This window comes from Dermacentor albipictus, chromosome 1 (genome assembly GCF_038994185.2).
Source record: "Dermacentor albipictus isolate Rhodes 1998 colony chromosome 1, USDA_Dalb.pri_finalv2, whole genome shotgun sequence".
NCBI classification, from domain to species: domain Eukaryota; kingdom Metazoa; phylum Arthropoda; class Arachnida; order Ixodida; family Ixodidae; genus Dermacentor; species Dermacentor albipictus.
Window position 1 is genome coordinate 485574600 of NC_091821.1, and position 12902 is coordinate 485587501.

The following is a 12902-nucleotide window of genomic DNA, read 5'->3' on the forward strand; positions in this document are numbered from 1 at the left end:
AGGCACGGTCTTGCCATGTCAAACTCACGTGCTCAGCTTGTCACGGAAGAGACGCCTCGGGTATGTGTGACCCGAACACAGAAAGATACTACAGCGGAAACTTCGAGACCAGCGGTGGCTTGAGGTGTCACAGCAGGGATAGTCTCGTCGTAATCAGTAATGCGTAGCGACAGAGATTCGACAAGCGCTTGCGCAAAGACGGACAGAGAAGTGTACCTGCTGACTTTTCGCGCTTTTGCCGTAAAAAAATAACAGGTCCAGATATATCAGAGGGATTATAGTTGGAGACAGTCAGAGATCACTTATCACAGAAGATCTGGATTGAAAACTACAACTGCAGGTACTGCGAGAAACCAGAATTTCATTCAACACGTTTGGCAACGCATCCGCAAGTTCTGCTGAAATACGAAAGGTTTTTGAAGTACCACAGCTTTGTCAGGACTGTTCCGACATCCATATTGTTCAAGCAAATATAGTGCCAGTTATCTGTCACGACATTCCTGCGCCGACAGGTGATAACAAGTTCATTCGGAAGCTGCGATTTGAGGGCACACTTCTTGCTGAGGACAAGAATTTTGTTGAAGCGGATACTGGGAACGGCCTCAACTTGTTGATTGGAGCTGACCAGCTTGGGAAGTCATGACGGGAGAAGTTGCAAGGAGCATAGAATTTCCAGGACTGGTCGGAATCAACACGGCATTTGGATGGACACTGCAAGGACCGAGTCGCCAAAAAGCCTTTCTTGGCTGCGACGCTAACGTTATGGTCAGCGTTGTGAGAGTGGAAACAATTGCTGACGATGACACAACCTCACAGGTTCTACAGTAGTTCTGGCAGGTCGAAGCAATGGGCATTACAGATTCTGGCGAAACTCCCTCTCCTGAGTCCACTGCACGGTTCCGAGGAGCGATTCGCAAGAAAAATGGCAGGTACACCATGGTGATTCCTTGGAAAGAAGATCAGAAACAGTGTTACGACTTTGCACCGCTGCACCACGATTACGACTTTGTGGTCCCGTAGCGCTCGTCACCCGTTTCGTGACAGAGCGTTGGTAGCGAAGACTCCGAGCCAGGCATCGATGAGAATAACTAAAGGGATTTTATACATTATATACAGGTCATTGTACAGGACAAGATCGGATCGGCACTGGGGCCGAGAGCTCACACAAACGCGACTGTTCCCGCACGGCGACGTCCGGCGAAAACGCGTGACACATCTCACCCCAGTCGGGAGCGACACTGTCTCCCGGTGGGTCGGCGGATCCTGTTTTTCAGGCGGCGCGCCACGTCTTTTACAATCCCCGAGGAATCATTGTCACTGAAACGGCCCAATACAAAGTCACCACTCGGCGGTCGTCCGAGAGGTCCAACCAGCGACCGCGCTGGCCACCCGGTTTAAAGTTCGCGCGCGCGGTGACCTCCATGCAAGAGGAGGTGCGGCGCCGGGCTGTCTGGCACTCGCTGACACGTCTCAACACGTCGCCTGCCGATGCTTCTCCCGCAGGACACCGCTGCCTGACGGCTCAGCATCTTGACTTGTGAAGGGAGAATTTGGGCGCTCGCAGGATAAATTCTGCATCTTGCAGTTTCGGAATCCGGGCTTGTGGTAATGGCACAACAGCATCCCCGCCCTCAGATAAGGCGCCGGGAAGACGAGCTGCCTCCACGTGGCTCGGATGCCAGGCGCGCACGTTCGTCAGGCTCGTCCAAGTTCACATCCAGTGTCGGGACGCCAGGTAACTTCACGTGCCCAGGTCCGACTCGCCAGGGCAGGAGCTCTGCTCACCGCGTTGTCGCCAAGGCACCTTGACCAGCTCCACTCGGTCGTTCCTAAGCCCTTGCTTCTCGCCACTGGTCCCGGTTGGTCGTTCTGCAGCTTGCAAAACCGACCGGCAAAAGGCAATACCTAACACGAACAAGTGCCCTCTGTCTCCCGTCAAACACCAGACAAGGCCATAATCCAAATCAACCTAACTAAATTGCTATCCCTCTTTTTGCTCCCGCTGCAACAAGAGGCAGGTGTACGATCTGGTACACAAGGATCAAACAACCAGTTTTCAAATCAACAACACACAAAATAGAAACAATTATTAATCAGCAATAATAATTACAAATGGAATGGTCCCCTTAGAATCACTTGGACCAAAAACATACCACTGAGGAAGCAAATGAGGTCATTCATTTTTCCCGGCGATATTTTCGCGGAATCCGAAGCTGCTTATATTTGCGACCCTGCTTATCCGTGTAGCGGCGGTACAATAAGCCAGATTCTTTGCCAAATGAAACCCTCTTTTTTTCACTCCCCGTTTGACGCTCTTCCTCAGATCGGCTAATGAACAATCTTCCTGTTGCTCGCGAATCCGAGTTTCCCTTTCAACTGCAGCCTGCTCCTGCCAGCTGGCGGAAACCGGAGCGAGTGTGGAGCCCGCGTCGCCTAATTGCGGCGTCGCGTCTATATCGCGGCTAGCACTGCACGCGTCACTCCCACACACCTCCAGGACCCGCTCGCCTAGGCCAGCCTCCGAGCTCTGCCTCTCCCGTGACTGCTCGCCACTCAAGTTACCCTGATCGGTCCCTGTACCGCACCGCTGTTCGCTCACCGACGCTAAGTCAAGTTCCCTCGACAGCGGGCGCGCTTTGGATCGCGTGGGGGCCATGTACGCCACGTCGGCAAAGAATGATTTGCCGTGATCCCCCAGCAGCTGCTCCGAGCTATTTGAGAAGACGTAAGAAAATTGCTCCGGGAGGGCGGCTGACACAGCGGCTTCGGTGTTAAGTTTCCCAAACTCTCCTTCAATGATAACCGTTGCGATCGGTAAACAGACACTCTCCTTCTCGGCCACTTGCCGTATCCTAACGCACTCTCCCGTAAAATCACTCGAGGAGACGAAAGACGGGTGAACAACGTCCATAGTTGCTGCAGAGTCCCGCAGTGCTCGGCACTTCTTGCCGTTTACCTTAATTTCCTGCACATAGGGCTCCAATAGACGTATGTTTTTGTGAGTTTCTTGTATCGTTGCAAAAGCAATTCTCTCTGGGCAGCTTGCAGCGATGTGCCCTTGCTTTTTGCAATTGTAGCAGGTTAACGGTTTCCATTTTTCAAAAGAACGCGTCATTTCGTTTCGCTGTTTCGGACCATCGTCTTCATTCTGAGATGCATTCTGTCCTTCCCTTACAGTTTCTTTGGTAAGGGATTCGTCGTCCCGAAACTCGCGACGCGTGATTTGCTTCCGTTCGTTGGACTTCCCGGAAAACCCATCTCTTCTATCAGCTTTTTCTACGCGCACTGCCTTGCTGTGCAAGCTGCGGCGGGTGTAATACTCTTCCGCTAACTCTGCTGCCGTATTTAGCTTAACCTCCTTTAGCCTATCTTGCAGCCAGAGCCGGACATCCTCATCAATGCAACGGTAGAACTGCTCCAACGCGATGCATTCGACAATTTTGTCGCGGTCGTCGTAAACCTCTTCGCCCTTCAGCCATTCCACCAAGTCGGCTTTTAGACGAAACGCGAAGTCAACATTCGACTCCTTGCCCTTTTTTGAATACCGGAACCTCTGCCGGAAAGCTTCGGGCGACAATTTGTACTTCCGCAGTAGCGCTTCCTTCACATCACTGTAGCTCTCAAACGCCTCTTTCGATAAGCAAGTTATTACGTCTGATGCCTCCCCAGGAAGCAAGGCTAACAGATTCTGTGCCCAGAGGGATCGCTCAATGCTATTCCGTTCGCACACGTGCTCAAATTTCACGAGGTATTTGGCCAAATCCTCTCCGACGACAAAGGGTGGAAGTTGATCGCGTATTCTTGGAACATTAGAAGTGAGACTAGGCGTTGGCGAGCTATTTCGGGTCTCCAACTCTTTCATTTTAAGCTCGTGCTCACGAATCTCTCTCCTTTCCTCCTTTTCCTCCTCGCGACGTTGCTGTTCTCTCCTTTCCTCCTTTTCCTCTTCGCGACGTTCCTGTTCTCTCCTTTCCCGCTCGCAACGTTCCTTCTCCTCCCTTTCCCGACGTTCATTGATACCCGCCAAGGCCTCTGCGGCTTCCTCAGCCGTTACGTCCCCAGTCCTCATGACCTCAAGGATCGCATTCTTTCTTTTGGTTGAGCCCAACTCAATGCCCAACTCCTCACAAATTTCGAGAAGTTCCTTCACCTTGTACTTCTCCATCGTTCACCCTGTCCTCCTGCTGTTTACCCTTTTTGAATATACCTGCCGTACGCTACTATAACACTACTAGTAAGACATATGCAAGTATTTCACACACTGCCCTGTTTACCCCCTCAGCATCCCCTGGTTTTCAAAACACTCTTACTAGGCTTGAAACACACAAGGTTATCACATTGCAACACCAAATCCTTCCCTAAGCTACTATAACCTGTGTCGGAGAAAGTCTGCTGTTTGAGGTAAACTTCAGGCACTCACCGCGCCGAGGTAGCTGATGCCGGTCAATCCCGTAGCTGCCATCCACTGTTACGGACATCCCACCGCTGCCACCACTGTTACGGACTTTGCACCGCTGCACCGCGATTACGACTTTGTGGTCCCGTAGCGCTCGTCACCCGTTTCGTGACAGAGCGTTGGTAGCGAAGACTCCGAGCCAGCCGTCGATGAGAATAAAGAAAGGGATTTTATACATTATATACAGGTCATTGTACAGGACAAGATCGGATCGGCACTGGGGCCGAGAGCTCACACAAACGCGACTGTTCCCGCACGGCGACGTCCGGCGAAAACGCGTGACACATCTCACCCCAGTCGGGAGCGACACTGTCTCCCGGTGGGTCGGCGGATCCTGTTTTTCAGGCGGCGCGCCGCGTCTTTTATAATCCCCGAGGAACCATTGCCACTGAAACGGCCCAATACAAAGTCACCACTCGGCGGTCGTCCGAGAGGTCCAACCAGCGACCGCGCTGGCCACCCGGTTCAACGTTCGCGCCCGGTGACCTCCATGCAAGAGGAGGTGCGGCGCCAGGCTGTCTGGCACTCGCTGACACGTCTCAACACGTCGCCTGCCGATGCTTCTCCCGCAGGACACCGCTGCCTGACGGCTCAGCGTCTTGACTTGCGAAGGGAGAATTTGGGCGCTCGCAGGATAAATTCTGCATCTTGCAGTTTCGGAATCCGGGCTTGTGGTAATGGCACAACAACAGCCACTTGGAAGCAACCGTGATACCTCGCTCTCAAAGAGGCTATCAATGATTGAAGAATTATTGGAGCGATTCAACACAGTCATCCGACAATACCTGGAGCTGGGATACGCTGAAGTTTTACCTAAGAGGGTTCCTATTGATCGGGCCACTTATTATATGCCACATCTGGAAGTTATACGAGAGGAATCGCTGAGCACCAATCTCCGGGTCGTATTCGACGCATCATTACACGCTCAAGGTTTTCCATCACTCAACGACTACCTGGATAAAGGGGTGACCCTCAACCCAGAGTTACTGCAAGTACTGCTTCGCTTTCGCTGGTTTCCGGTCTCCATCAACTCGGATATCGAGAAGGCATTCTTACGAATTGAGAGACAGGAGACCGACGGAGATGCGTCGCGGTTTCTCTGGTTTGATGCCATTCCCGTCACCGAAAACAGTAACATTGTCGAATGGTGCATGACCCGGGTACCATTTGGATCAACATCAAGCCCTTTCTTGCTCATCGCAACTATTCATCCCCAATTGGACAACGCTTATCAGGACAAATCACTTGCTTCTATTTTGAAGAAGTCCTTTTATGTAGACAATTTACTGGTGGGCTCAGAGACATTCTAAGATGGTCTGAGCATCTACGAGCAATCGAAGGCAATTATGCGAGATGCAGCCATGTGTCTCAGAAAATGGAAGACCAATAACCAGCAACTATAGAACATTTTCGACAACCAGGAGGAGCAGGTGGAAGGGGCATCAAGGGAATCAACTGCAGTTTTGGGAATGCAATGGAATACCGAAACTGATTACTTCAAATTTTCATCCAAATCTATAGCCCAATGCTTAGCCTGAGCCCAGCTGGACACAAAACGTACACTTCTCAAGGCTGCTTCCTGGATTTTCGACCCTCTTGGTATCCTTTCGCCTTTCACCGCCACTGCAAAGCTTTTGTTTCAACGCCTGTGGGTTTTAGACCAGTCTTGGGATGACCAGTTACCAGAAGACATCAAGACGACCTGGGCAGCATGGTGCGCAGACGTAATCCAGCTTGGCTTCATCAAGATTCCGCGCTGCGTGAGAGAGAGCCTATATGGAGCGGTCGAGAAGTTATAGCTGCACATATTCGTCGACGGCAGCCTGAAGGCTTATGCCTATTTGAACATGTGCCCATTTGAGAATAGTTGATGACGGCGAAAATACAACTACATCACGAATAGTAGCGATGTCTCGTGTAGCACCTGCCAAGATTTTAACACTGCCGAAGCTGAAGCTTATGGCTGCGGTAGTAGGAGCCAGATTATTAAAATACATCCGCTCGTCGTGGGATTCAACGTATTTTCCCTGTGTCATGTGGACATACTCAACGATCCCACTGAGCTGGATCCGGGGTGGCCGTAACAAGTTGGGTCAGTTTGTAAAGTACAGAGTGACTGAAATCTCAGCATTTGCGGACCCACTGCTATGGCGTTACTGCTCAGGAGAAGACAACTCATCAGATTTATTGACTAGGGGCGTATGTTTATAGATTCTACGTACATGTCACAGTTGGTGGAGGGGACCTGAATGGTTATCCCAGCCGAGATCAACCTGGCCTACAGACTCGGACATGAGCACACCGATCTACGAAGAGTCAGAGTGTGACACTCAACATGTACTTCAAGTGCCGAGAATACTGGACACCCTGATTGACTTGAGTAAGTTCGGCAACCTACAGAAGCTCCTGCGTGTCGCCGCCTGGGTATTTCGATTTGTGGATCGATGTCTTCGTATTCAATGGTCGCTCGGTGGAACTGTTTGAACAGGGGAGCTAAACAAGGCTGAAAAGTTCTGGACCTTTCGTGTCCAGCTTGAAGTATTCACGAATGACTTGAACACCTTCGGCTTAGAGACACTGTCCAGAAACACTCCGTACTGCGCGATCTCCACCCTTACCTTGATCACGGCGGGCAGCTTCGACTTGGTGGACGACCTAAAAGACTGAACGCTACCTATGACGAAAAGCACTCGGTTACTCTACAGCAAAGACATCCCTTTACGGCCTTAGTTGTTACTGAGGCTCACTGCAGGGTTTTACATGGTGGTGTGGTGAGCACTATGATGCAGATTCGACAGCGTTACTGGATTATACGTGCTCGACAAGAAGGCAAACGGATTATCAGTGCTTGCCTTCTCTGCAAAAAATACAACGGCAAACCTGTAAAGGTACAATTTGCGCCAATGACTGAAGACAGGCTTCTCACATCACGGCCGTTTGAAGTTGTGGGATTAGACTATGCACGCCCATTATATCTAAAGCAACATGAGACTGATGGTGTTAAATATAAAGGTTATATTTTGTTGTTCACATACGCGACCACGAGAGCTGTACACCTAGAATTGACGAATGGAATCTGTAGAAGCTCCTTCCTTGCGTTCCGTAGGTTTTCGGCTCATAGAGGAGTGCCCGCAACACTGTACTTTGACAATGCTCTCGCATTTCAGAGAGCCTCGCGAGACCTATGGGACATTTGGAACACCATGAAAGCTCTCAATTCGCATCTTTGCTCTTGATGCATCGCACAGAATGGAAAATTATTATGCCAGGTGCGCCTTGGTGGGGCGGCTGGTGAGAGACTTATCCGATCACTCAAGTCATCTTTACGGAAAGTGCTGGGAAAGAGCAAGCTCAACAGCAAACAAAATGAGACTGCACTCCTCGAGGTAGAGGCGGTTATAAGTTGAAGACTCCAAAGCAATACGTATACAGATGCTAGAGAGCCCTCTCCACTATGTCCTGCACATTTTCTGCTCGGGAGCTCATTTCTTGCCTCTCCAGAGCGAACCAACAGTGACGACACAGCTCGAAGTGAACAGGCTACGCGACGTGACCTCAGCAAGAAGTTGCGATACCGCCTGAAGCTCGTGGACCACCTGTAGATCCGATGGAAGAAAGAATACCTCGTCGAGCTGCGGGTACCTTACTTCTACCCATCGCATCCTAGTATCAGTCTACAAGTAGATGACCTAGTATTCATCGAGGAACCTAAGATTTCTGAAAGGAGTCGTGGACGTCTTCCCTGGTCAAGATGGAATAATCCGAGCCTGCCGTGTGAAAGCTCAAGATGGCAAGCTTATTGAACAAGCTTGAATCGGACAACGCTACCGGGGGGCGGGAGTACGTAGAAAAAGACGACTAAAGGCAGAAGGCGGGCACTGCGAAAAGAAGAAAGAGAAGTTGGAACAATGAGTAGATCTTTGTCTGGTTTCTTCGCGTCTCATTAGTTTTATACACATGTGTAACTAAAAATTCACCTAGAGAGAGAGAGAGAGAAAAGGGAAGGAAAGACAGGGTGGTTAGCCAGTGTAAATACCGGCTGGCTACCCTGTGCTCGGGAAAGGGGTAAAGGGAATAAGAGCAGAAGGAAGAGAGAAAAAAAAAACAAGAAAAATGCACGCAGCAACGCGGTGTTACGCGCAACAATAGTCAAAGGCGTTCGCACAATTCACATCTGCTCACACGCTCACTTCAGAATTTTGACACCGAGTATCCGCGCTCATCAAGCGAGATGTGTTGATGTTTACCTGTGTGCGTGTGGCACCGTGCTGGTGAAGTTGGTTAAAACACGTTGGCGAGCCAGTTGGTTTGAATCCAGAAGAGAATGTGCAAGCGCAACTGAACAAGGACGTAGAGAGAAGCAGACACACAAAGACAGCGCTGTCTGTTTGTGTCTGGTTCTTTCTACCTCCTCGTTGAGCGATGCTTGCTCGTTCTTTCATTGTTAATTTCATTAGTAAGCGAATGTTTACAAGCTTATACGGCCGATAAAACTACTATGCTGACTTCATACAGCTATCTACAAATCTGCTATTGCAATCAGTTCCGCCTTTCTGGCGGAACTGCGAATTCTTTTCCAACGGATTTTAAAGAGCAGCGGACAAGAAAATGACCAGGCTTAGCTTGGTGAAGCCAAGAATGCGTTGCCAATTGCGCGAGTTGGGGCCCAGCTTTTCCTCCGGCTGTCGTGACGTCACGTCACGTGGTTGCGCTAAAGGTCAATGGTGGCTGCCCGGCCGCGCCCGAGGGCTGAACTGAGTGATTGCAATATGCAACGCATAAAAATAGAAGCAACTTAATAACAAACATAGCAAACTTAAAAGAGAATAGACCCACATATGAGACGCGCAGCAATGAGCAATGGCTCATACCTTCAATGGTGGCTGCCCGGCCACGCCCAAGGGCTGAACTGAGTGATTGCAATATGCAACGCATAAAATGCTTGCACCCCGTAGCGTCGCTATGACGTAGGTTCGAGCACGCCACGGCCTAAAACTTCCAGCGCGCCGCGGGCGCTGGGCACTCTGACCGGATCACGCAGGCACACCGCAGAAACCCAGATACCAAACAAAGCAGGCGTTAGTATGACCGTCTGACACGGGGAGAGGACTCGTCGCGATATGCCACAGGGCCTGCTGACCTACGCTACGCAGCGATGTGGCATCCCAGATTGTAGAGGCGAGGAGCCGGGCGTTAGGTCCTGCGCCACACTCGGCGAGCTACGATGACGGTTTTTCTCCTTCGGTTTCTGTACGCTCCCGCTAGTAATTCTAACATAAAATTTTGCACGGAGAGTCCTCTGTATTTAGATTATCATATACTATGTTTTTTAAGCGGTGGAAAATTTTCTTGCATTTTGGCTTATAATGTAGAGGTGGGCGAATGCTGTTTCTCATATGTATCAAATACGAATAATAAGTATTCAATATAGATAATATCGGATTGTCATGTGACGAGACATGTACTGACAGATGGAATATTTATTTCGGTATAGGTAGGTACCACGTCCTTACTGAATGGTTCTAGAAAGGGAAGATAACTATCGAGCACAAAGTATTTGCTTTAAACACACGATGAATAATCAATATTTAAAAATTGCATGGTTCGCCACTCTATGATTTTAGGGCCTGCTTACAAGAAAGCTTTGCAAGAAAATATTCCTCTATCACTAGTTTTGTAGAAACACTAAATAAATGGTGGCCAAAATATATCAGAAGTTCAAAGCAAAAACAAAATAAAAAGCCGCTGAAGGATTTGCGCTCAGTAGAACAATATAAACGGGCCGCTTGTTAGGAAAAAATCACTAATTGTGGTGTAAAAACGGAAAGTATACATACTGGACTGCCAAAAACAAATTACAGATAAGCAACAGTTAAAGGTTGTCACGTGGGCTTCCAACCTCGCACTGGAGATCTTGTTGCTGCCTTGCTGTGGAAAGCTTTGTCTTCCTCTCACTTCTGATAATTTGCGATACATTGTTTTGTAGCCGAAAAACAGTAACCCAATTTGCCACTCGCCTGTTGGAAAATGTTTGACTATCTTCTAATAGCAAATCATTATTTCACGAATACGAATACTTAGTGTGCCGTATATCATTTGTATTCCAGATTTCAAATATTCGCCCATGCCTACTTTTAAACGATAAATCATTCTGCTTCTCTTCTCCTTCATAGAAAACAAATATAGCTCGAGTGCACCCCAATCCACTACATCACGCTCAAAATACATTAAACAAATCCTAAAGTGGTTTTTGCTTGTTCAGCATAATAGGCTGGGTTATTTAGCATGTGCTTCTTTTGTATGATGCTTCCTTTAGAATTTGATGGAACCAAGAACAGAAACTGAACGTCTCTGTTGTTTGTCCAGGCAGTGTGGTACAGCACATCGCTCACTTGACTGCTCAAACCTTTGACATGCATTAAGACGACTGTATTTTTTTTTTCGTGAGTGCTTGATGAATGAGTCAAAAATGCTTGCACATTCCTTTCCAATTTTCTCGACGCATTCGGTCTTCACTGTCTTTCCATAAGTACGCTTTGCACGGAGTCACAATGAAGTTGGCAGTGATCTGCATTTTGTTGCATTACTGCCACTGCACATTGACAAATTCCACTGGCGAAAAATTTGATGTTTGCGAAGGGGACTACAGTAAGTATTGTATTTGTGTCTGCGATTGAAGTCTTAACCTAATCAGGCCTTAATCACGTCATGTAAATCTAATCTATGTTTCCGTTAATCACGAGGCCCATTGCTTGAATATATATTGCCGTATAACTGACGCAATACTGGTGTTATTCTTAAGCAAAGCGAGATCATGAGAACCGCGATACCTGCCTATCTGTATGATGTGATATGATGTGATGTGTTTGATTATGCATGAATAGATGCAACAAAATAAATAAAATTATTTCGGATTCAGTGCCTTTTCGCCATTAGCCCTCCAGTATTGGTCAAAAGTTTTCGAGCTGCACCCACTTCGCCCGTCTGTCCCGCTACATCAGAAAACAGCGAAAATACACCGCGTCAAAGCGAAGTGTACGCGTCTGAGATGAATTAGTAAGCCAAGAAAAAGTAATTTCTTTTCTGAATAGCTGGACACTGCCCTGTTCGGAAAGGAATAAAACATGGATGCCCGCCGATCACTCAGGCACTGGCTATTCGCAACTGCCGGAGAGCGTTGGTTTGATTACTCATAATAAATTTTTATTGTGGACATATACCATCATCGCGCTCTTTTAGCGCGTATACAACATCACTCGGCCAACTCTTCTTTGCTGAGGATCCGGTTTAGCGGCATTCTTAACCTTCCGTTGCACGCCGCCGCGATTTTCCACCAGCCACCGCAAGCTAAATAAAAGGGGAAGCGGGCCAGTCACAGGCGCCGGCAACACTCCCTGTCCAGTTATCTATTTTTACTGCACTGGCTCAGACTGATCGAAACCCTTTCCGCTTGAGTGTACTGCTCGCTTCCTTTCAGCTAATTATAAAGAAATACCGCTCAATGTAGACAATTTTATTCGTTCTCAAAGGAAACAAAAGTGACCTCCTATAATCGAGGAGAGCGTTAGGTTATAAGGAAGGAAGGAAAACGAGAGGTGAAAGGCAGAAAGGTTAACGAGGTGAAATGTCCGTTGACTACTCTGCACAGGAAGATGCGATAAGGGTAGAAAAGAAAAGAAAACAAGGGGCGTTTGATTGCGTTGTTGGAACAATGCGACGGCGGTTACGTAAATTTGACGTCAGGAATAAAAACAGATTGGAATATGGGCCCTTTAACGTAAAACTATTCCAATGTTGTTTATTCTAATTTGCTGACTTCAAAATTACTTAACCGCCGGCGCAAGCATAGGGAGGTGGCCTGCAGCGTTGTCTGAACTGTCGAATTAAGCACTATCCTACTTTATGGGACGTTACTTTTGCTTGCTTTCAAAACAAGTTACCACGGCAGGCTGGGCGAGTTGCTGAGTGAGCCTTTTCAAAACGAAGAAGATTGCCTACATTGAGCGGCTTTTGTTATCTAAACGGCTGACAAAAAGTGATCAACATGCTCACGTAGAAATCGTTTCAACGGGCCGATCCAGCACTAAAATTATATAACAGGTTTCAAAAGGGTGGTGCTGGCGTCTGCGATTGGACACCTTCGCCATACTTAGCTTGTGATGGCTGCTGAAATATCGTGGCGGCATACAACGGAAGGTTAAGGATGCCGCGAAAGCGTGTACTCAGCAAGGAAGAGCAGGCAGAGCGATGCGGTAAACGTGCCGAAAGCGCTCGATAACGTTATGCGGCCATAAAAAAAGTTTATTATACGCGACTACACCCATGCTCTCCGGCAGCTGCGAGAGGCCACTGCTTGAGCGATCAGTGGAAAGCCATCTTCTATTCTTCCGGAACGGGCAGTCTCCAGAAAAAAAGCTAAGCTTACTTTGGCATATTAATGCATCAT

The 12902-nt window shown here is 48.4% G+C and overlaps 1 protein-coding gene across 2 annotated transcripts in view; it reads left to right on the forward strand.

Moving 5' to 3' along the window:
• Positions 1 to 12902, forward strand: part of LOC135911992 (uncharacterized) — a 69472-nt gene that overhangs the window by 15644 nt on the left and 40926 nt on the right. The window contains exon 1 of one of the 2 annotated variants that reach the window (XM_070532551.1): positions 11002 to 11104. The exons of the other annotated variant lie outside the window; for it this stretch is intronic. Coding sequence (XP_070388652.1) covers positions 11008 to 11104 — 97 coding nt within the window. The 5' untranslated portion in view covers positions 11002 to 11007. Of the gene's footprint in view, positions 1 to 11001; positions 11105 to 12902 lie in introns of those variants that run through there. 2 annotated transcript variants of the gene reach the window in all.